The following is a 24,500-nucleotide window of genomic DNA, read 5'->3' as shown; positions in this document are numbered from 1 at the left end:
CCAAAATCGACAGTGCACTCTTTTGCGCATGCGCATGAAAGAGCGCAATCATCTCCCTGAGGCTAAGTGCAGCCTCAGGGAGAGCAGCTCAAAATGCTAAAAACCTAAAACGTCACATGAGTTGGGACATGTCCGTAATTTTCCCAAAAACTTTATTAAACTTTTTTAAAAGCTACATGAAACCTCATCCCACCTGTGGATGAGGTTTCATGTTTTTTCTAGTTCGCGCCAGGGCTCCTGGCTTGCCCGCCAACCTTAAGGTTGGACGGGCAAGTCCTTTAATTACATAATTGACTCTGTCAATGGCCTCAATTGGCTATTGACAGGTCGGCAGGTGCATAGCTGATTTTGCTGTGCCCCAGCCTTCCTGAAAATTTAAATGGGCCACGGTGACGTTGGGAGTTCCCCCTGACGTCACCATGCATCATTTTACGCATCGGCAAGTGGGGACAAAATCCTGCCCTTAAAGAGTGAAACCTTGTCGTGTCATCTTTTCAGCTATTAACTAGAAGTTCAACTTTTTAAAAAAAAGTTAACATCTCTAAGGAGATTGTAATATTTTAATGTTCCCTGGAGCTCCTTGGGACATTTTATTATGTTAAAGGTGCTTTAGAAATACAAGCTGTTTTTGTTGGTCTTACATCTATGTCCTCTTGTTGTATAGCTATCAACCACTGGAAACAGTTTCACCATGATTTTTAACACCTCTATCACATCACTGTTTAATTCCCTCTTTTATAATAAAAAACAGCCCTACTTCCTCATATGTAAGAACTTCATAATTGAATTCATCATTCCTAATGATAGATGGACAGAGTCAATACAGAAAATCTCGAGCAGACAAATTGGAGTTTGTTTATGTAAAGCCAGGGATATTATATGCCATCTTGGTGTGAGTAATGAAATGAAAGACTACAGGCTAGATTTTCTTCCTGTTCACAGCCAATGGGCAGAAAATCTAACCTTGTGCTTTCTGTACCTCAACTGAAAGGCCAAGGAACCACAGAGGGATAATGATTCACAAAGCCTAAAGTCAAGGAATCTTCAAATCACAAATCACCACCATCTCAATAGAAGAACTCATCAAGAGGCAGACATATCAAACTTTCTTTGAAATTGAAATACTGTGATGTGTGAAATAATGGCTTACAGAAAATCATTGGTGGAGGAATCTCAAATTACTCTTTTTAAAGTAAGTTTTCAAAACCCATATAACTTAAGGCACGATGGGCTACATTTTACGTGCCCCAGCCGCGCGTGTTTTAGGTAGGCAGGGCACATGGAATATGGTGGGTGCCCACCCCACCAGCTTCCCACCCACCCCCATAATACCAAAATCAGCAGCCTGCCTGCAATATTTAAATAAATAATCCGGGAACAATTGGACTTGTTAACAAGCCAATTGACCCTGATAATACGCTGTCCACAGCATAACACCATTGGCATGGCAAGGCCCCCTTTTTAAAAAAACTTTCTCGAAGGACGGGAAGGAAGGTGTGGTACTATCTTCGTGGTCGGGGGGGTGTCCTTTGCAGATCGGAGGGCAGCCCCGCTAAGAAGGAACCCCCCCCTTTTCTTCCTACCTGCCTGCTCCATTAAACACAGTATCCCACCCTGCCCAAGACCTTAGAGTTATCTGTTTCTGGGGATCCATTGGGTCGCCTTCTTGTTCCTGGTTGCAGTCCCGGCTGTGCCCACTATGTGCTCTTGGCACTGCCAGGACTGATGGAGCTGAGATCCAATTGGATTGACTGGCAGCCCCTGAGGGCGGGACATCCTCCCCAGAGCGGAAGTTCCACACTGCCCCAATTTAGCCTGCCCACAGCATGTTATGGCTGCAGGAGCGGGTTGGCTCAATACCGACTTTGCTTTGGGGGTGGGGGGTGGGTGGGGGGGGTGGTGGTCAATCCGTCTGCTACTCTGCCACCCCCCCCCCCACCGCCCACCACTCCCCAGTAATATTCTGCCCAATGGTAACCATTTTCATGCTTTTATTTTTATCTGTAACTCCTGATACTGAACTAGTACAGTTCCTCCCACCTCTGACGTTATTGTTGTGCGCCTGTCGTCTGTTGAACCCCCACAAATCCTTCACTGCCTTTCTGGCTGCCCTGCTCCTAAACACTCACTACCCCTCTTGTTACCCCACTTTCCCCTCTTCTCCCCTCCCCCACCATCACTGCTCTGCGCCTCCCACTCACCACGAGCAAAGTAGTGAAGGCTCAGGAGAGGGGCAGTGAGTGGGGCTGCGAGGGGTTGGGAGTACGGCAGTGATCACAGTGGCAAGCAGGAGGCAGCTAAACAGTGTTCATTTTGGGCTGGGTTTGATCTGTGCCATCTTTGATGCAGGCAGATACCTGGGATGTTGCTGGCAGTGTCGTCACCGGCACTGTGACTGTACATGTGGTGAGTGCACACTCCGCAGTTGCAGCATCAGCAAATGCAACCTTAATTTTTTTGGAAAGTAAGGTAGATGTAATTAGCAGATAAACATAAAATTCTGCACATTGAAGAGTAAAATGTGTAACATGCATTCTCCATGAATGGTATTGAAATAGTTGAGGATGAAGTTGAAAGAAACCTAGGAGTTTTCGTTAACTCAATGGAGGAGAGGAAATTGCAACTCTTTTCGAGTACAATCACAGTTCTTGGTTTCCGGGAGTGGGATATGAACCCACAACCCTCTGATTCAAAGGCGAGGGTGCTATGAACTGAGCCACAGCGAGGAGAGCGCAAGAGGAGGACCCTGGGACAGGCAGTCAGCTGCACCTAGGGGAGAGTGCCTGTTCCAGGGTCCTCCTCTCACACTCACCTCTAGGTGCTGCTGACTGCCGGAAGAGTGCGAGAAGAGGACCATGGGACAGGCTCTCTACTCTAGGTGTTGCTGACTGCCTGTCCCAGGGTCCTTCTCTTGCATTCAGCAGCACCTAGAGCAGAGTGCGAGAGGAGGACCCTGGAACAGGCAGTCAGCAGCACCTAAAGGAGAGCAGGGGAGGAGGACCCTGGGACAGGCAGTCAGCAGCACCTAGAGCAGAGCAGAAGAGCTATAAAAACAGCATGAGAAGCTGCGAGAGCTCGAGAATAGAGGTGACTGAGGGAGTTCGGTGAGGAGGGAAGAGGTACTCCTTTCGCTTTCCACCTTTCCTCAGAAGGAAGGGCACTGGTCCTGGTAAGTAGGACCTGGTGAGTAAATTAGGAAAGTGAAATATTTTTAAACAAATTGCTATACTTGGATTTAACTAAGATGCACCAAGAATAAGGGATTTAGGGCCAATATAATAAAATAATATAAATAATCAAAAATAGAATAAAGTTAACATAAGGGTAGTAGAGTTAAGACATGGTAGGGCAGCTCAGTCGAGTGGAATGCGTGTCCTGTAATATGTGTGAAGTCATGGACGCTACCGGTGTCCAAGAAGTGCAGCCAGATGCAGAAACTTGAGCTCCGGGTTTCAGAGCTCGAGCAGTGGCTAGAGTCACTGTGGCGCATCTGCGATGCTGAGAGTTATGTGGATAGCACGTTCAGGGAGATGGTCACACCGCAGCTTAAGGGCCTGGAGACAGACAGGGAAAGGGTAGCCACCAGGCAGTCCAAGAGAAGTAATCAGGTAGTGCAGGAGTCCCCTGGGGTCCCGCTCACAAATCAGTTTTCTGTTTTGGAAGCTGGTGAGGGAGTTAATTCTTCAATGGAGTGCAGTCTGAGCCAAGTTTGTGGCACCACGAGAGACTCGGCTATACAGGAGGGGAGGAAGAAGAAAGAAAGAGCAATAGTGATAGGGGATACATTGGTTAGAGGAACTGACAGGTGTTTCTGTGGCCGTAGATGTGACTCCAGGAAGGTATGTTGCCTCCCTGGTGCCAGGGTCAAGGATGTCACAGAGCGGCTGCAGGACATTCTTCTGTGGGAGGGTGAACAGCCAGAGGTCGTGGTCCACATTGGTACCAATGACTTAGGTAGGAAGGGGGATGTGGTCCTGCAATCAGAATTTAGGGAGCTAGGTAGAAAATTAGCAAGCAGGACTTCAAATGTAGTAATCTCCGGATTGCTCCCAATGCCACATGTCAGTGAGTACAGAAATAGGAAGATAAGACAGATGAATGTGTGGCTGGAAAGATGGTGCAGGAGGGAGGGCATTAGATTCCTGGGACACTGGGACTGGCTCTGGGGGAGATGGCACTTGTACAAGCTGGACGGGTTGCACCTGAACAGAACTGGGACTGAGTTCCTTGCGGGGCATTTTGCTAGTGCTGTTGGGAGGGCTTTAAACCAACTCGGCAGGGGTGTGGGAACCAAGAGAAAATAATAAAGAGGAATACCAGGGTGCACAAAATACTGGGAGGGACGGATAGCACTAGTATAGAGACTAGTAAGTTAATAGGTGAGTCAAGGTGAGGGAGAAAGTAACAAAATCTAAATCAGGGTTACTATGCATGTATGTGAATGCATGGAGTATAGTACATAAAATTGGGGAGTTACAGGCACAGACTGGCATGTGGAAATATGATGTTGCGGTGATAACAGAGACCTGGCTCAAGGAAGGGCAGAACTGGGTGTTAAATATTCCCTGGTACAGGGTGTTCAGAAAAGATAGGACAGGAAGGAAAGGAGGAGGGGTAGTGGTGTTGGTTAAGGAGAGCATTGGAATGCTGGAGAAAGAAGATGTCCCAGAGGCTTCAAGGACAGAATCAATTTGGCTAGAGCTAAGGAACAAAAAGAGTGCGATTACACTGCTCGGTGTAGTCTATAGGCTGCCAACTAGTGGGAAGGATGTAGAAGAACAAATCTGCAGGGAAATGACAGACAGACGCAAGCATTATAGAGCTATTATAATAGGTGACTTTAATTACCCGAATGTAAACTGGGACAGTGGTAGTGTAAAGGGTGGACAGAGGAAAATTTCCTAGATTGTGTTCAGGGAAATTTTCTACAGCTGTATGTGTCCAATCCAACAAGAAAAGACCTAGGTCTTGGAAATGAGGTGGGCCAAATAGATCAAGTGTCAGTGGGGGAACATTTAGGAGACAGTGATCATTGTATTGTACGTTTTAGGATGCTGATAGAAAAGGACGATAGGCAATCCAGAGTAAGAATAATTAACTGGACGATAGCCGACTTCGATGGGACAGGGACGGAGCTGGGCCAGATAGACTGGAATGAAAGATTGGTGGGAAAAAACAACGGGCTACTTTCAAAAAGGAATTGGTTCAGGCACAGTAAAGGTATATTCCACCAAAAGGGAAAGGTAGGGCAAACAAATCCAGAGCTCTCTGAATGAAAAAGGAGATAGAAATTAAGATAAAAAAGAAAAAGCATGCTTATGACAGGCGTCAGGTAGAAAATACAATTGAGAACCAAGAGGAATACAGAAGGTTCAGAGGAATGTGAAAAAATAAATTAGAGAAGCGAAGAGAGATTATGAGAAAAGACTGGCAGCCAGCATAAAGGGGAATCCCAAAGTTTTCTATCGGCATATAAATAGTAAAAGGGTGGTAAAAGTAGGAGTAGGGCCAATTAGGTATCTAAAAGGGAATTTACACATGGACAAAGGGGCCAAGGATGAGGTACTAAATGAATACTTTGCATCCGTCTTTACCAAGGAGGTAGATGCTACCTAGGCCATGGTGACAGATAAGGAAACTCGGTCACTAAAAGGGTTCAAAATTGATAAGAAGCAAGTGTTGAATAGACTGTCAGTACTTAAAGTTGACAAGGCACCGGGACTGCACGAGATGCATCCAAGGATATTGAGGGAAATTAGAGTAGAAATTGCAGGGGCACTGGCCATAATTTTTCAGTCTTCCCTAGACTCAGGGGAGGTACCAGAGGACTGGAAAATTGCAAACATTATGCCCTTATTCAAAAAAGGTTGTAAGGATAAGCTCGGCAAATACAGAAGTCAGTTTAACTTCAGTGGTGGACAGGATTCTAGAAACAATTATTTGGAATAGAATTAGTAGTCACATGGAAAAATATGAGTTGGTAAGGAAGAGCCAGCATGGTTTTATAAAGGGGAAATCGTATTTAACAAACTTGCTGGAGTTTTTTAAAGAGGTAACAGAAAAGGTCGATGAGGGTAATGCTGTTGATGTGGTGTACATGGACTTTCAAAAGGCATTTGATACAATGTCACAACAAACTTGTGAAAAAAGTTATGGAATAAAAAGGACAGTAGCAATGTGGATACAAAATTGGCTGAAACATAGGATGCAGAGAGTAATGGTCACTGGATATTTTTCAGGCTGGAGGAAGGTTTGTAGTGGAGTTCCCCAGGGGTCAGTATTGGGACCCTTGCTTTTCCTGATATATATTAATGATCTAGATCTTGGTGTGCAGGGGACAATTTCAAAGTTTGTAGATGATCCAAAGCTTGAGGGTGTTGTAAACTATGAGCAGGACAGTGTAGAGCTTCAAAAGGGCATAGACAAGTTGGTGGAGTGGGCAGATAGGTGGCAGATGAAGTTCAATACAGAGAAGTGTGAGGTGATGCATTTTGGTAGGAACAACACGGACACACAATATAAAATAAGGGGTGACATTTTGAAGGGGCTGTGGGAGCAAAAAGATCTGGTTATATATGGGCATAGATCATTGAAGGTGGCAGGACAGGTGGAGAGAGCAGTTTATAAAGCTTATATTATCCTGGGCTTTATTAATAGGGACATAGAGTACAAGAGCAAGGAGGTTATGCTGAATTTATATACAACACTCATTAGTCCTCAGCTGGAATATTGTGTACAGTTCTGGGCATCATATTATAGGAAGGATGTGAACATATTGGAGAGACTGCAGAAGAGGTTTACAAGAATAGTTCCAGCGATAAGAAACTTCAGTTACAAAGATAGATTGGAGAGGCTGGCACTGTTCTCCTTGGAGAAAAAAAGGCTAAGAGGAGATTTGATAGAGATGTTCAAAATCATGAGGGGGCTGGACAAAATAGATAAGGAGAAGTTGTTCCCGCTCGTAAAAGGATCAAGAACGGGAGGGCACAGATTTAAAATGATTTGCAAAAGAAGCAACTGTGATGTGAGAAAAAACATTTTCACACAACGAGTGGTTCGGGTCTGGAATGCACTGCCTGGAAATGTGGTGGAGGCAGGTTCAATTGAGGCATTCAAGAGGGCATTAAATGGTTATTTGAATAGAAACAATATGCAGGGGTGCAGGGAAAAGGCAGGGCAATGGAACTAGGTCATAACGGTCATTTTGAGAGCTGGTGCAGACATGATGGACCGAATGTCCTTCTTCTGTGCCGTTAAGATTCTGTGGTCAACATGTCTAAACAATGCAGAGCAGTAATCAATTAGAGCACTAGGATATTAAAGTACATAGTCAAAATAATGGTGCACAAGTCAAAGGAAGCATTGAATAAATTATACAGTGTAGTAGTCAGATCACAGCTTGAGTACTGTGTCCAATTCAGGTTGTTGAGTAACAAGGGACACATGGCCTTGAAGCTGATCTCCAGTCTCAGAAATGTGAATTATGATGACTAACCAGAGAGACTTGAGCTGTTCAGCCTGTAGAGCTCTTTTGAGAGTAAATTATATGGAAAAGATTATCCAGATTATTGTTGCAGCACCATGTAGGACAAGGGTACACCAGTTCATGGTTCATGCAGAGAGTGGCTAACACTTGAAATGGACTTCTGGATAGAATGGTAGAGGAGAAAACCCTGGAATTATTTCTGAAACAAGTAGGTACAGCAACGGGGAAGCTTAAGGTCATTCTGGATGGATGATTTAAGATGGGCTGAATGGCCTTCCTCATCCACAGGTATCATCTTGCAGGCAACCAAGCAGTGAGGGGTCATTCTGTGCAATGAAGTAGCTTCTGGGGTTATATATATTGTCCCTCCAAAGTTATGGTGTACAAGCAGAAGGACCCCTGCTGAAATTTCTGGTGGAATGTTAAGGGCGGGGGCAGATTGGACTGTCTGTGTTCTCTAAATATTTAAATGAAGTGTGTATTGGCTTAAAACTGTGTTTGGGAAATCTAAGAAAATTCTTGAGTTGTATCAAACCCAAGGGCCAGGATTTTCCAGTTGTCGGGCGGACTCAGCAGGAGCAAGCTAGAACGGCCTCGAAACAGACTGCAGCCCACGATCAGGCCCAATTAAAATGGCCAGCCAGTGTGAATCATGAGCTGTAGTGCCCCGCGCTGCCTGTGTGTGGGGGAGTGGTGGGGGGGGGGGGGAGGGGGAGCATGGAAGTTTGTGCATGTGCGCAGGTGTGCGCAGTAAAAGCTTCCTGAGGCACAAAAGCTGCCTCAGGGAACTGAAGATTTTCCAAATAAACAATAAAGAATTTAAAAATGTTAAAAAAAATGTCCCCACTCATGTGACTCTGTCAGTCAGATGGGCAGCAAAAAATTTCAATCAATTAGTTCGTTAAGGGCCTTAATAGGCCACTTAATTGTCGGCAGGCGTGCTGCCGATTTCCCCGTGCGCCCGCCAACTGAAATATCGTGTGACGTTCGCCCGACCTCATCGCACATCATTTTATGCTCATTCGGGTCGGGCGCACACCCGTCCGACGAGCGCAATATTCTGCCCAAGATGTGTGAAACAGCATCCTTCAGATTGCTCTGGTGTCAGGTTGACCTGAGATTAATGCTACAACTTCAGCACTGATGTGAAGTGGCCTTTGCAACAATGCGAGAATTACAGTTTAAACACATTTCTTGAGCGAGGCTGAGTTGAAGTGTACAGGTTGTGTGTATGTACAGGAGATATCGAGCAGTGTAGAACCTTCTGCCATGCTATAAATAATACATTAGCCTACAAATTGGGTGCTGCCGTGTCCATTTTTCAGGCACTAAACTTCCAATATGGTGGGAAGGAAACCCACTCTCATAACTAGCCGGAATGTGCGGATTGCCATATACGTATTGGCAAAAGAATACATGTCAGGGCCCAGACTTGAAAGCAGCATTGGGTCCTTTTCATATTCAGATAAGGGGCCTAATGCTTGATGCCCCTTTAAAACATTGGTTGGCCTGTGCTCACAGCCAGCACCAGGCTAGCTGTGTTCAGGAAATTAGGTTTACATGCGGTTGAACAGACTATGCTTACAGGGCCGCAACCAATAATGTCTGTTTAAAATAGGCTTACCTGAATGTGGAGTTGGGAAAAGCAGGAGTGCTCCTCCCAGATCCACATTCAGACTATGTGGTCTGCTGCAGCCATTTTGTTTCCACCCCGCCACCCGCTCTCCCCCCGCCCCCCCCCCCACACCCCCCGCACTACACCTCTGATCATGATCTTGATATCTCAACAAATGAGCTGCCATTGCCCCGATTGCTGTCGACCATTACTACCCTCTTCCCGATTGGCACCACTGCCTCTGTCTCGACTGCCCTCTTTCCTGTTGTCCCCTTTTTAAGAACTTACCTGAGGGCCGCTGCTGACATCACAACAGCTTGATCTTCCTGTCTTTTTCTCTCGCGAGCTGCTTGGAGGCACCCATTAGGTGTTTGCAGCTTACTGGCCAGATGATGATGAGGCCCGAGGCCTGATATTGCATGGGCTTCGGGCCTGCTCAAATTTCTAGGCTGTTATTTCCTATGTTGTAGGTTCAGGAAGTGAGAAGTGATCACGCTTTATAACATTCCCTTTGCCTTTTTTGATTACAGTGTAAACTTGATTACCAAGCTTGCTCATCACATAAGCCGATCACCTTGAGATGCAAAGGACCCTGTCCTTGTCTTCCTGGTCAAGAAAGTGTGAAACTGAAAAATGAAAAGACAGGTAAGCCACAAAAGAGACTGAAGTAATCCAATATATTTAACAGTTCAAATTACTATTTATTTTTCTATTCAATAACACTTCTGTGAGCCAATGATTTGATTCAAATTGATTTCTAAAGCATCCAAGGAATTATTTAAGATTGGATGCTAAAGGGTGAATTTAAAATAGAACGATTGTTTTTAAAGTTATGAAATTAAAGTAGGTGAAGTTAACTCCAGGGATATGGAACAGATTTCCATTAGATCTATGTAGGTCCAGTGCAAACACATAAAGCATAGCAAACAGAATACCAGCGAAACAAGGTGAACAAAGGAGAAGCAACTTATCTTGGAGTAACAGTATGAAATCTTCATAGAAATATAGATGGCTTTCATTTTAAGACGCAGGGGTTGCAATTTGCAAATGTTGGTCCTTTTGAGGCAGGCAGCACACAAACTTTGAACCATTTCCTCATTTCCATTATTGTAGCATTCAGCGAGTGTGACCCATGCTGCTGGTTGGCTGAATGCTCAATAGCAAGCCTAGCAGCATGCATGTCTGGCATGTGTTCCAGCTTGCTTGCACCTCTTTAAGGGGAGCTGCACTCATTAGCAGGAAGATGCTGCTGACTGCCTATTGTGTAAGCGGCTGCAAATAGAAGCTAAAGAAATGCAGCACCTTGGAAGAGAGAAGACGTCGAGGTTTACAGCATGACCTTAGTGATGGAGGTCAACAGGAGGAGAGTGGTCATATTTCCGTAAGAAGCAGGAAGCCCTCAAGGAATACCCTCAGAGAAGAATGGATGCCCGGGAGGTCAATTCTTGGAGTCTGCCTCCAAGGACCTGGCAACAGTGCCACAAGACTTTCAATGGCTTCACCTGGGCGAATAAGGTCAGCAAATGCATCTTCAAAGGACATCTTATGCCCACTGTACCACCAGCTTCTCACACAGCTCAGTGCACCACAGCCCCATCAAAAACAGAAAATGCTGGAAATACTCAGCAAGTCGGGCAGCATCTGTGGAACAAGAGTTCTGCCTCGAGGGCAAGGTCATACATGAGGTGATTCAGATGAGGACATTTATGGGGTGGCATACAGGAGAATGCTGGTGAACATGCACACCAAAATGTCTGTGCAATGGCAGCCCTGCTGACAGCCTCTTATCACTGTCAAGAAGCATGGAGTAGTTCAGCTCTAACTTAACAGAAGGCATTGTGCTTAGCTTGAAGTCCATCCTTTCTCACCAAGGAAATGGTAATCAATCCATGGCAGCACTTGCAGACTCAGCCTTTCTGCAGCACCTGGTGGCTAATGTCCCTGGATCCATTGCAGAGCTGAAACCACCCAATATCTCAGTGCTGCGGTGCAAGCTCAGATGATATACATGCTTGTTATTGGCTCAGACTGCTGGAATCATGGCTGCAGATCTTAGTGCTCAAAGAGGCAAGCAAGTTTACATGGAAATCCCCAGCAACCTGTCCGCCAATAGATTACTAGGATTGCTGAGGCACCGTCCTGGGGGTGTAGCAGTTTTATGCCAGTTATCTTTGTGTGGTTGGGTGGCAGAGGGGGGTTGCCATGTGTACAAGAGATAGCTCTTATCTCCAAGCAGCTAGTCATAGAGTTATACAGCACAGAAACAGGCCTTTCGGCCCATCAAGTCCATACCGGCCATCAAGCACCTATCTATTCTAATCCCATTTTCCAGCATTTTGCCCATAACCCTGTATGCTATGGCATTTCAAGTGCTCATCTATATACTTCTTAAATGTTGTGAGGGTTCCTGCCTCTAACATCCCCCTCAGGCAGTGTGTTCCAGTTTCCAACCACCCTCTGGGTGAAAAAACTTTTCCTCAAATCTCCTCTAAACCTCCTGCCCCTTACCTTAAATCTATGCCCCCTGGTTATTGACACTTCCACTAAGGGGAAACATTTCTTCCTATCTACCCTATCTATGCCCCTCATAATTTTGTATACCTCTTTCAGGTCCCCCCTTAACCTTCTCTGCTCTAAGGAAAACAACTCTAGCCTATCCAGTCTCTCTTCATAGCTGAAACACTCCAGCCCAGGCAACATCCTGGTGAATCTCCTCTGCACCCTCTCCAGTGCAATCACATCCTTCCTATAGTGTGGCGACCAGAACTGCACACAGTACTCCAGCTGTGGCCTAACTAGCATTTTATACAGCTCCAATATAACCTCCCTGCTCTTTTATTCTGTGCCTCGGCTAATAAAGGCAAGTATCCTATATGCCTTCTTAACCACTTTATCTACCTGTGCTGCTGCCTTCAGGGATCTACGGACATGTACACCAAGGTCCCTCTGATCCTCTGTACTTACTAGGGTCCTACCATTCAATGTGTATTCACTTGCCATGTTAGTCCTCCAAAAATGCATCACCTCACACTTCTCAGGATTAAATTCCATTTGCCACTGCTCTGCCCATCTTACCAGCCCATCTATATCGTCCTGTAATCTAAGGTTTTCCTCCTCACTATTTACAACACCACCAATTTTCATGTCATCTGTGAACTTCCTGATCATACCTCCTATATTCACGTCTAAATCATTAGTGTACACTACAAACAGCAAGGGTCCCAACACTGATCCCTGTGGTACACTACTCGTCACAGGTTTCCAATTGCAAAAGAACAAAGGTTCTTACCTCCTTGATCTTTCTCCCATGCAGGACCTCGTCAAAAGCCTTACTGAAGTCCATGTCAACTACATCAACTACACTACTCCACTCTAGTGCTGGGGGAGTGGTGGTAGGATACTTCTGTTCAGTTGTAATGAATTAGCACAGGGCATTCAATGGACCTGCACCATCCAAGTTTCTAGAACTTGTGTCAGGTCAGCCTGAGAGGCAGTTTAACATCACGATCTGCCCACTGCAAAAACTTCCTCTTCATGTATGGCACACCCGTGCTAGTGCCATTACCAGTATGGAGTGCCAGATAATATAGAATTTTCCACCCAGTGTGTGGGCTCAGGCCTGACATGCGCACCCGCCAACAATTAAGAGGCTTTTTAAGGTCATTAAAGTAGCAATTGACGGTGATTTTTCGCTGCTCGTCCAACGTTATGGTTGGCGGGCAGGCGAATCGGCCAGGCGGCCTTTGCCTTTTTGGGGAAGCCTCATCCAAGGGCAGGCTGAGGTTTCCGTGATTAATTTAAAAAAAGATTTAAACATTTTGAAAACATTTTCATCATCTGTATGTTGAGGTGACTCACCCTGATGCGTGGACATTTTTTCCTGATTTTACATTCTGTTTTTATTGATTTTAAATTTGTCAGCCTTCAGGGAGCTTTCCTTCCGAGCTCCCCGGCACCTGCGCTGACTTCAGCGCTCTCCCTTCTCCCGCCCCGGCAGCACTGAACCTTTCAGCACACCTGGCTATCCGTTAATTGGCCAGCCAGCGTGAAATTGCGGTCGGGGTTCATTCCTTGGCTGCTCCCGGGCCTACTGATCGCGGCCGCCTGCTGACCTGAAAATTCTACCCATGGACTACGCGCTGCCTGATCCTTGTGGAATCCCTGGTTACATGTATACGGATTTGGCCACCATTTATGAGAGAGCTGGGCATGTAGAGGGCAGGAATGTTTCCACCACACAGATCCCCATCCTCATGATGATTTCATTCATCCTGTTCCTGACCTGACTGGCTACATTACTGAAGGACAGATCTATGTTGATCAACAGTTGCACAATAGACAAATCTATCCTCCAGCAAATGGGCTTCCTTCACTGTCACAATTGATGAAGTTGGCTATCAGAGAGGGTGTGACACGCAGGGATCATGCAGATGTTTCCAACCAGCTGTATGCATGATATCCTATTGGTAAGGCTATGAAAGCTGTGGTTGGAGATGAAGCTCTTACAGCAGTTGACCTACTGTTTCTGAACTTCCTAAAGAAATTTAAGAAGAACTTCATTGCTCGGGGAGCTTATCCAAACCGCACTATGAATGAGCTGACATTTATTGCATATCTTCCCCAAGGAGATGTGGAAACAAATCCCACAGAGTATTCTGGCTATGTTCTACCCTGGGGACTCTGGCCCAAAGCATTAACTCCTCACTGCCTGCATTCGTGTGTTCTTTATTTTGTCACATGACCTATTTATCTTCAGTGGTGTTTAAACTCTTGGAAAGTTGTATTTGTGTATACACTGCAACCACCATGTTTTCACATCGGAGTTTCTGTAGCACTGGCACCAGAGGTAGTATGGAACCTAATTTTGTGGTCAGAAACTTTAGGAGGTCAATTTATTCTATTTTGCTGAATTTAGGCCCCTTTTAGAAATTGATTTTACATAGTCCCATTTCCCTGCCTTCCCCTCACAGCTTTTTATATCCCTTAAGTGGTTATTCTGTGTCTTGTCGAATGGTATGGGTGACTTAGCATCAATAACCACTTGCATTCTACATTCTAGTAACAATTTGCCTGAAAAGATTTCTTCTGATCATCTCTGTGAAATAGTTGCAAATTTCTAATATTCTTCAACTAGCCAAAGATGCAAGGGGCCTTCTTACTAACTACCTGAGACTAGTTATATTGTGAAGGAGCTGACATTAACCCTTTGAGAACTGAACTAAACCAAAGTCAAAGCAATAACAATACTGCAAGTTTTGAGTTTGATTTGTAGTTTTAAAAATTTCTAATTATATTAGTGGGGATAAAAAGATGTTGTAAGAAGGAAAGATGAGCACATTGTGAGAACTGAATCCTGAGTTTACAATAAAATTGAAGTTAGGAATAGGAATGCATGATTTAATTCACCTAAAAAAACTACTCTTAATCAAGTAGGCTTGCCGTGTCTTTTGAATAGTAGCAGAGCTATTCACATTTGAGATGAATTGCTTCTTCTTCCACGGTGCATCAATGCCTGAGTATTCTGGCAAAAGTCATCAGGTTAAAGTTTTGGTAAACAAGAGTAGAATAGACTAAAAAACACAAAGGCCTGAATTTTTTCAGCGTCGGGCAGGGCTTGGTGGGAACGGGCAGGGGCGGTTGTGGAGCCGCCCGCCATCCGCGATCAGCTCCGCACCACGATTTCACGCGGGCAGGCCAATTAAAGCCCTCCCAGTGCGGAACGCGAGCGGTAGCACTGAGCACTACCTGTGCGGCAGGGGGAGGAGGGAGAGTCGGGTCCAGCGCTCTATCATGCATACGCATGAAACAGCGCTTCAATCTCCCTGAGGCACAGAGCTACGTCAGGGAGATTGAAGCGATTGTTAAAAAATAACGGAAAACAATGAAAATTTAATGAAGCGTGTCCCAACTCATGTGACTGTGTCACATGAGATGGAACATGTTTTTATTTTTCAAAGAAACCCCACTCGTGGATGAGGTTTCCTAAAAAACGTAAAGGCCGCTTGAATTTGAAATTAATTAGTTCCTTAATGCCCTTAATAGGCCTTTCAATTATTGGCGGGCGCGCAGCCGACTCCAGTGCATGCCCGCCAAACGAAACACCACAAGACAGTGCGATGACGTCGGGACGCACGGCTGACATCATCGCACGTCTTTTTACGTTCCAGCGTGTCGGGCCCAAGCATGCCAAGTGTAAAATCCTGGCCAAAATAGGTATTAAAACTGATAAAGTTAAAAATCTCCAAACGAGCTCTTCATCATGTTCCAAACATTTTATGCTAAAGAATCCTGACATTCCAATAAGTTGTGTAAATAATCTTACTAACCTTGTTCATTTGGATGGAGTCCAGTATGTACAAGAGTAAATGTTGTTGCTAGCACACAGGTGTTGAAAAGTCTTAGTAATATTCTAAGCTAATATTGATTCCTTCACCTCTTTCAGTGCAGGATTTTTAAAAACTCATTACTTTGGAGAGGCCTAAAACATAATTAAGGAAACAAATGTGTGCTTGTGTCTATGACCAGTGTCACTGATAATTTGAACTTTATAGACCTTGCTCTGTGATGTGCTAAACTTGAGATGTACATCACAGTGTGAACAGACTAGTAGTACATCGCAAGGCACACGGATCATCACCTTGCTATAAAAACAGGACTATTACTGTGGGAATGCATCAGGTTGGGGACCTGAGTCCATCACTGAGATTTATCGGCTGTCACACATGGATAGGAAGGCTGACCAGTCGACCTATCAGGCTGCCAGAATAAGACTTGAAATCAAACTAAAATAAAAAATGGCTTAAAAGAAGATGGATGGCTTAGGTTAAAGAGGCATGATCAGTCATCCGAGAATTCTGCAAGAAGGGTTTGGGGATACATCAGAGGAGCATCAGGTTCAAGAGGGAAAGAAGCAGGGAGCCAAAAGTTGAGGACAGTTTTTGTAATGAGTACTTGTGATTTAAAGGGACATTGTTGCCTGTTAAAATATTTCTGAAAAAATACTCTGGGCAGAATTTTCCACTTGTGCCAGCAGTGGGAATCTTGGCGGGAGGCCAAAAATCAGTTTCCTGATGTAGGGAGATTAGTTTGGAATCTTGTTCTCCTGACTCTCATGGCAGCTTAAAGGCAGGTCGAGTGTCCCATGGAGCTGTGTCAGGAACCCCAATTGCATCTCATGAATGCTCATTAAAAGCCCAACACACTGGATTCTTGTCCGCCCTCCAAATTTAGCGCCCCGCCAACTGAAATTTAGGAAGTTCTGTTTCACAATCTTACGTGAGTGGGCTGCACCTGGTGAGGTAGACTTCTTCCTGGACTTTCAGGTCAATATTCATTGCTTTTGCCTTCCTTTCACACCATCACTGAGATTTATCGGCTGTCACACATGATGCACCAAGGTTGGGCGCAGGGATGGGGTTCGACCGAGCCAGTGCTTGGGGAGGGGTGGCAGAGGATTGGGGGGGTGGGGGTAGGGGGGAGAGGGGTCAAGGAACAGAGTGGAAGAGTGAATGGCTGTCCAGGTGCCGTTCAAATATGGCGCCCAGACGTTGGCGCCTATGAGGTGACGACAGGGCAGGCCACTTCCTGCCCGCCTTTCCCTACCACAAGATTCAACGTGCTTCTCATGGCTGCATAATTAATCAGCTGAGCAGCACAAGATCTCACATGTTCAGTTGCTCCACTCTCCAGCGGAAGTTACTCTGACTTTCACTTACAGCACTGGACTTAGTCTGTAGAACAGAAAATTCCACCCTCTGGAGTTTCAAAATGGAAAGGTATAAAAAGAAGTAAAAGGACTTGCAATTCTATAGCGTCTTTCGTAACCTCAGGAGTATCCCACAGCAATTTACAGCAAATGAAGTGTAATTACTGTTGCCGATCAGCAGCCAATTTGCACACAGCAAGCTCCCACAAGCAACAATGTGATACTGAGCATTTTATCTGTTTTAGTTATGTTGGTTGAGCGATAAATGTTGGCCAAATCACAGGGGAGAACTCTCCTATTCTTTGAATTGTCCCCTGGGATCTTTTATGTCCAAGCTATTGGAACCTCATGCGAAAGAAGGTGACCTAGAAATTCAGCAGCATTCATTTTTGGGTTCCTCATTCATGGAGTGTTAAAACTTCACATTGAAAGGAGGAGGTCTGAGGATCCTGGGGTTTTTGGGCTTGGACCTCATTATCATATAGAGGACGCAGCAGTAGAAGCCAGTAGAAGTTAATACACAAGCGTTCAGATCGGTGATTGGGCAAGGTGGCAGGGTTTTGGAGGAGAAATGCGTTGGCTGCAGAGGGGACTAGAAGGGTGGGAATGAACATTGGAGGGGTCTGCAATATTGTTGACTGTGCCTCCAAGAGCGATCAGGGAAGGGACACTAGGAGGTTGGGACCAGGGTTGTAGAGAGATCTCAGGACTAGGAATGCTGGTAATTAGGGTGAGTCCTTCTCTTTTTTAATTCTGTGCTGCCCAGTGTTGATTTTTCTGGAGGCAATCAGCACTAGTACTGGTTACCTCAGGCGAAAGCCAAAATTGCAAGAGGGAGCAGAAGCAGGCATTAAGCCCCTTATTTGTATATGTTAATTGCCCAATGTCTGCCTTTTGTTGGCCCTTACCAAAGTGGTGCCTGGCATGGCCTGCATCAGAACTGCGTGCACACAGCACAGACGCCATTTTGGACACTCAACAGCACATGTACTGCTGAAAACCCTGGTGCTATGGAGCTGAACTTCTAGCGCAAGATCTCTGACAGTGCAGCCCTTCCTCAGCTAAGGCCAGGATTTTCCACTGGTCGGGCAGGGGTGGTCACAGGCGGGGGACAGTCACAAAGACAACTGCTGCCCACGAACGGCTCCACACCACGATTTCACACGGGCGGGCCAATTAAGGTGTGGATCAAGAGCGGTGGTGCTGAGCGCTACCTGTGCAGGCGGGGGAAGGACGGAGAGTCGGGTCCAGCGCTCTTTCACGCATGTGCGCGAAAGAGCGCTTCAATCTCCCTGAGGCAGCTCCATGCCTCAAGAAGATTGAAGCGCTTTTTAAATAAATAAATAAGTACATTAAAAATTTAATGAAACATGTCCCCTCATGTGACTGTGTCAAATGAGATGGGACATGTTTTTATTTTTCAAAGAAAGTTTTCATTTAATTCATAAAAGCTTTAGGAAACCTCATCCCGCTTGTGGATGAGGTTTCCTAAAAAAACGTCAAGGCCACTTGGCCTTTTCACCTACCTGCCAACTGTAAGGTTGGACGGGCAGTGTAAAATTCAGGTTAATTACCTGGCTAATGGCCTTTATAGGCATGCGCCGGAGTCGGCTGCGCACCCACCGAACAAAACATCACATGACTTCGTGATGATTTCAGGATGCATGCCCGACATCATCGCGTGTCATTTAACATTCTGGCATGTCGGGCGCGCACCCGCACGCTGAGTGGAAAATTCTGCCCTAAGTCTAGATTTTACTTTCATGTCCTAGAGTGAGGTTTGAATCCGCAACCTTCTTACTCAGAGGCCAGAATGCAATCTGAATCTTGAACTTAATAAAGTAACTGTACAAATGGAGGAAACTGCTCTTGTAATTAATTTGTGAAGTCATGACTTTGACATATTCTATTCTATTTTACCAGCCAATTACTGAGCATTTCTAATAAACAGCTAATACCAAGATACAACATATGCTTGCCTAAAGCCACATGTTGAAATCAATAGGGCAGATCATTATTGCAAATGAAAACCTGAACTCAAATCAACAGGATGAGCTAACTCATTGAAAAATGCAGGGACATTATAAAGCAAAATAAACCAGACTAAAATTGCAGTTTCTTTACTGCTGACGATTGAAGAAACATTTCATGGCTTCTACAAAAGTGAAGTACGGCTAGTAATGAATGTTTCTATTTTCTGATGCTGATACCTGTCTCTATTCTCTATTCTCATTTGCTCTGGAAGAGCAGTGAATACCATCACTTTTGGTAGGTCTTAAAATCTCTAAAGACTTCATTTGCCTTACAAATCTAGCACCAAACTTGGGACTGCTATTAGTGGCAGCACTGTAAGGTGTGCAATATAAAACAAGCTTGACAGTTCACGTGATATACACATACTGATTTATTTTCATGATATTTACACTACACAATTTATTTTTTAATTTTTTTCTGAACATTTGTCAAGAAATAAGATTGGGCATTCTACAGGGGGAATTTTAGCTCCCAAGAATGGGTAGGTTGAGGGTGAGTAGGTAGTTAAAATAATTGATCACAACCCTGTTCCAACCTCTGAGCTTAATGGAGGTGCATTTGGATGCCTGCAAATAGCCTGCTCACCAAAGCTGGGTTTCAATTAGTGTAGACACATGGGTACTTCTTACTACAATTAATGTTCCTATGAGATAGTGAGGTGTTTTCAAAACTGACTTTTACTTGAGCTTCATTTAACATCTCCAGCACGGCTTTTCTAGGGCCTGGGAAACTGACCAGTTCAACAGGCGATATTCTGCCATAATTTCCTTTCACAGGTTACTCCTCCCCTGCTTCACTTCACTTTATATAGCAAGCCCCCTGTCTCCGCCCGCAACAACACTTCCCATCGACAGCATGGCTATGTTTCTTTGCCTTGATACCTGACTGTTCCACGTCTCAAACACCCCATTCCTGCTGAATTGAGTACAGCTTCAGCAATTCCTCTCTCCACTCCTCCATCCTTCCTCTCCAGCTCCTGTTTTAATCAAGCCAAATTTTAACATAAATGACAACTTAATTTTGGATTCCAAAATATTTCAATTTACTTTTTAAGCATCCTGTGAGCATATCAAATATTCTCTTAAAGGCAATGTATCCACCATATTCAAGCAACTCCTACATCCTTAAAGAATTCTTCTAATTTGTTAAGAATGGTTGCCTTTCATAAACCCATGTGGCCTCAGATTTATTGTCTTTGTGTGAACTAGGCAAGCTTTTATTGCTTTTTTGGAATATGCTCCAATAATTTCCCCCACGGCAGATGTCAAGTTAACTTACTGCTAATTTTCAACATTCTGCTTCTGACCTTTTTTGAGGATTGGAGTCACATTAGTTATCTTCAGCTCCTCTGACACCATCCCTATAGCTAATGAACTTCGTAATATATGAAAGTGAAAGTGCCAAAAAAGCTTCAAAGATGGCAAATGTAACTTTTGGTGCACACTATCCCAGGCAATCAATTCTTGCTCACCCTTTGAAAGTCACCCAAAGCTGAAAGTGTATGATAGAAAACAAGCACTGTAAGCTGTTTCATGAGGTGTTTATGCAATGTTCTCTGTTATTTCTGATGTCAGTTGTTTTCAGATTACAACATATTTATTTGAATAGATACAATAGTTCATCCTAGGTTTGTCGTGGCACACTGTAAGGCGATGCTGCCTCACTGATCTTGCAAAATTGTCAAAGGTTATGGACAAAAAGAAATCTTTTTAATGAGAGATTGTAAGATCACTAGATGGTCTAACCGTAGAAAATATGTAATGTCGTTAATGATACCTTAGACACTTGCACAACACATAGGGCTGAATTATACGAGGCACCGAATTCCCCGCCACCCCCTGGCTAAAAGGTCGGGGGGGGTGGGTGCCCGCTGAGGGGGACACCTGCTGCCCTTCAGCCATTTAACGGCCAAAGTAGGCTGGACTTCCACCCTTCTGGAACAGAAAGGCCAATCTCAGAGAGCTGCCAGCCAAACGGAGGCCAGCAGCTCTCTATCAATTCGGAAAAGAGGCTTGCAGCTTTGGATTGGGATTCAGGGATGTGATTGGAGGTCTTGCCAGGTGCCAAGCTGGAGAGGGTCCAAAACCTTTTGGGGCACTCCGATGGGCCCAGGGGAACCTGCCATGCTGGCTGCTTGGCATGGGCCTCACCCACCACCTGTTAAATCACGACCATAGCAGGATGAGGCCCTTACGTGGGCATCAATTGCCCACTTAAGGTCTTCAGTTAGCCCAATGGCAAGCAGGCCGCCCAATGCCATCTCTGTCACTGGTAAAATGTAGTAGGGGCAGGGTCAGGCAGGTAGGCAGTGGGCAAGCTGCCCTCTAGATTTAATGACCACCAATGCCACGCCACCGCCCCCCCTCCCCCCCCACACACACACACCCCCCCCCCACCCCCCACCCCCCGGCGCCAATGACTGCAAACCCGCTGGCAGGGGAGCATAAAATCCAATCCATACTGTTTTGAAAAACAGTTTTAAAAAGCAGATGTAGAAAGCATACTTAATAAAAGTTCTTGCTCAGTTTTGTGTCTTAATAAATAATGATGATAATGTGGCAATATAATAGCTTCTTTCATTTCAGACTCTGAAACCTTCTCCTCAAAGATACAGAAGTCAGTAAAGTGAGAAGACCCCAGAATACAATTGTTGCAAAATGTTTATATCCATCAGGGGCTCCTAGTGTTCAATTTCCAGTATGCAATGTTTGATAGATATCACTTTTCCCCCTTAGAATGTCAAGGTGACAACAGCCCTCTCCAAGAATGAGCCTGGTTAAGAGCAAGTATGTCATATAGTATGGAAATTACACAAACCAGGGCTGAATTCCCTGGAATTCAGAAGGTTAAAGGGTAATTTAGTTAAAGTTTTCAAGATATTAAGGGGCATTGAGAGGTCAGAGGGGGAAAAACTATTGTGGTTGGGGAGTCAAGGACTAGGGTACATAGCCTAAATATTAAAGTCAGATCTTCCAGGAGCAAAATTAAGAAATACTTTTATACACAAAGGGTGGTAGTAGTTTAGAACTCTCCTCCGCAAATGGCAATTGATGCTAGATCAATTGTTAATTTTTAATCTGGGATTGATAGATTTTAATTGACCAAAGGTATTAAGGATATGGAGTAAAGGTATGTATGTGGAATTAGGTCACAGAAGAGTCTGGATCCCATTGAATGGTGGAACAGGGTCGAGAGACTAAATGGTATACTCATGATCCTATGTTCGTATGATTAAAAGAATAAATGATGGCCCTCTCCTGGTAAGATGCAGAAAAATGAGTTATGCCAACACATGAATCACTGGGAAAACTACTTTACTCACAAATATCTACAGGACACTGATGCGGCCACATCTCAAATATTGTGCGCCGTTTTGGTCTCCTTATTTAAGGAAGGATGTAAATGCATTGGAGGCATTTCAGAGGAGGTTTACTGGGTTGATACCTTGGATGAGTGGGTTGTCTTATGGGGAAAGGTTAGACAGACTGGGCTTGTTTTCACTGGAGTTTAGAAGAGTGAGGGGTGACTTGATTAAGTATATAAGATCCTGAACGGTATTGACATGGTGGACGTGGAAAGAATGTTTCCTCTCATGGGTGAGTCCAGAACTAGGGGGCACTGTTTTAAAATTAGGGGCTGCCCTTAAGGACAGAGTTGAGGAGAATTTTTTTCTCTCAGAGGGCTGTGTGACTTCTGTGCCTCAGAAGGCGGTGGAGGTGGGGTCATTGAATATTTTTAAGGCAGAGGCAGATAGATTCTTGTTAGGCAAGGGAATCAAAGGTTATCGCGGGTAGATGGAAATGTGGAATTCAAAACACCAATAGATCTGCCATGATCTTAATGAATGGTGGAGCAGGTTTGAGGGGCCGAATGACCTACTCTGCTCCTATTTTGTATGTTCGTATGTTAGTATTTACAAGTACAAACAATTTGGAGGTTTCCCTGACTTTTCAGAATATCTTCAAGTAAGTTTGACAATGGGTGAGCTGGAGTCAATAAGAGAAGCAGCAGATTCAAGCTTCTCTTGGTCTGGTTTCAACACTGGTTTCACAGGCTCTGTCAGAAACCATCTTGGAGAGTTCAGACCAGAGTCAGGAGCACAAACAATGCCCTGGGAGGTAGTTTGTTTGTCACCAATGGAAATAGGTAAGTCATCTGAAGTTTTCTGAGGAATGGGGATATCATTAGCTGAAAGAGTTGGTCACTCTCATTCTTACCATTTGATACCTCAAAGACAATGGATCGATGCAATTCTCATAACTGTTTCTTGCAGTGAACCCTGCGGCGAGTAACTCACCTCCTGACTCCCCAAAGCCTGTCCACCATCTACGATTGGCACAAGTCAGGAGTGTGATGGAACACTCTCCACTTACCTGGATGAGTGCAGCTCCCACAACACTCAAGAAGCTCGACACCGTCTAGGCCAAAGCATCCCGCTTGATTGGCACCACATCCACAAACATTCGCTCCATCCACCACCAATGCACAGTAGCAGAAGTGCGTACCATCTACAAAGTGCACTGCAGGAACTCACCAAGGGTCCTTAGACAGCACCTTCCAAACCCATGGCCACTATCATCTGGAAGGACAAGGGCAGCAGATATGTGGGAACACCACCACCTGAATGTTCCTCTCCAAGTCACTCACCATCCTGACTTGTAAATATATCGCCGTTCCTTCACTGTTGCTGGGTCAAAATCCTGGAACTCCCTTCCTAACAGCACTGTGGGTGTCTCTACACCACGTGGACTGCAGCGGTTCAAGAAGGCAGCTCACCACCAACTTCTCACAATATTGTTTTGAAACTGGCGATCCAGCAAGTTTTTGTTTTCTTGACACTGATATTTTCAAATCAGGTTTAAAAATATCAAAACAGGTGTGTAGCTTTTTTCCAATAAATAATTCAGAATGTGTCATATCTGTAAGAATATGAGGCATGGGTTTAGTTAGTCATGCCAAATATTAGTTTCCAAAGGATTTACAGGTAAACCTATCTGACGGACTTGAAACCCACAAACAGCAACTACAAAGTTATTAGCTAGGGATGGCCACCACGTGTGTATTATTTTTTCATTCTTACTATACCAGGATGACCAGCATATGGGTCCTGGACCATACAGTTTTGGAATTTAGGTGAAATCAGAGCACAAAGCGGACACCCGTATTCAACCTTAATTCATCTTAATGTCTACTGTATAATCATAATTCTGCTGTTAAACATTCATCAGCAGGCCAGGCATTAACCTCATCTTACTAGATAGTACAGGGCTGCACACTGTAACATTATGCATGTTACTGAGCCTGAAGGAAAGTGTGTTCAGCTGTTTAGGAAACAATTCCATGTTTACCATAAGCTGAAAAACAGATCTTTGGCAAATATTAACCAGATATCGGTAGGCAGGAGTAAAAGGAGCTGGACTGGCTTTTATCTTTGATAGTTTAAATTTGATGTCATATTTGCCAGGTAATAATTGAATAGCATATCTTTGAATTCTCATTGAAGCTTAATTTTCTGAAACAATGAAAAGTAAACGCTTATGGTCAGTAGGCAGAATGAAATGACTTCTGAGTACATATTTGTGAAAGTTCTTCACTCAAAATATGATTGCAAGGGCTTCTTGCTCAATCTGTGAATAACTGTTCTCTGAGGAAGCAAATAC

At 44.6% G+C, this 24,500-nt stretch overlaps 1 protein-coding gene across 1 annotated transcript in view; it reads left to right on the top strand.

The window, feature by feature from the left end:
• spock1 (SPARC (osteonectin), cwcv and kazal like domains proteoglycan 1) overlaps positions 1-24,500 on the top strand; it is a 561,184-nt gene that overhangs the window by 451,257 nt on the left and 85,427 nt on the right. The window contains exon 6 of the mRNA XM_078550892.1: positions 9,632-9,746. Coding sequence (XP_078407018.1) covers positions 9,632-9,746 — 115 coding nt within the window. The remainder of the gene's footprint in view (positions 1-9,631; positions 9,747-24,500) is intronic.

Source organism: Cetorhinus maximus, chromosome 10, assembly GCF_964194155.1.
Source record: "Cetorhinus maximus chromosome 10, sCetMax3.hap1.1, whole genome shotgun sequence".
Lineage (NCBI taxonomy): Eukaryota > Metazoa > Chordata > Chondrichthyes > Lamniformes > Cetorhinidae > Cetorhinus > Cetorhinus maximus.
Note: the sequence above shows the minus strand (reverse complement) of the source record. Positions and strands in the feature narration are given on the sequence as shown.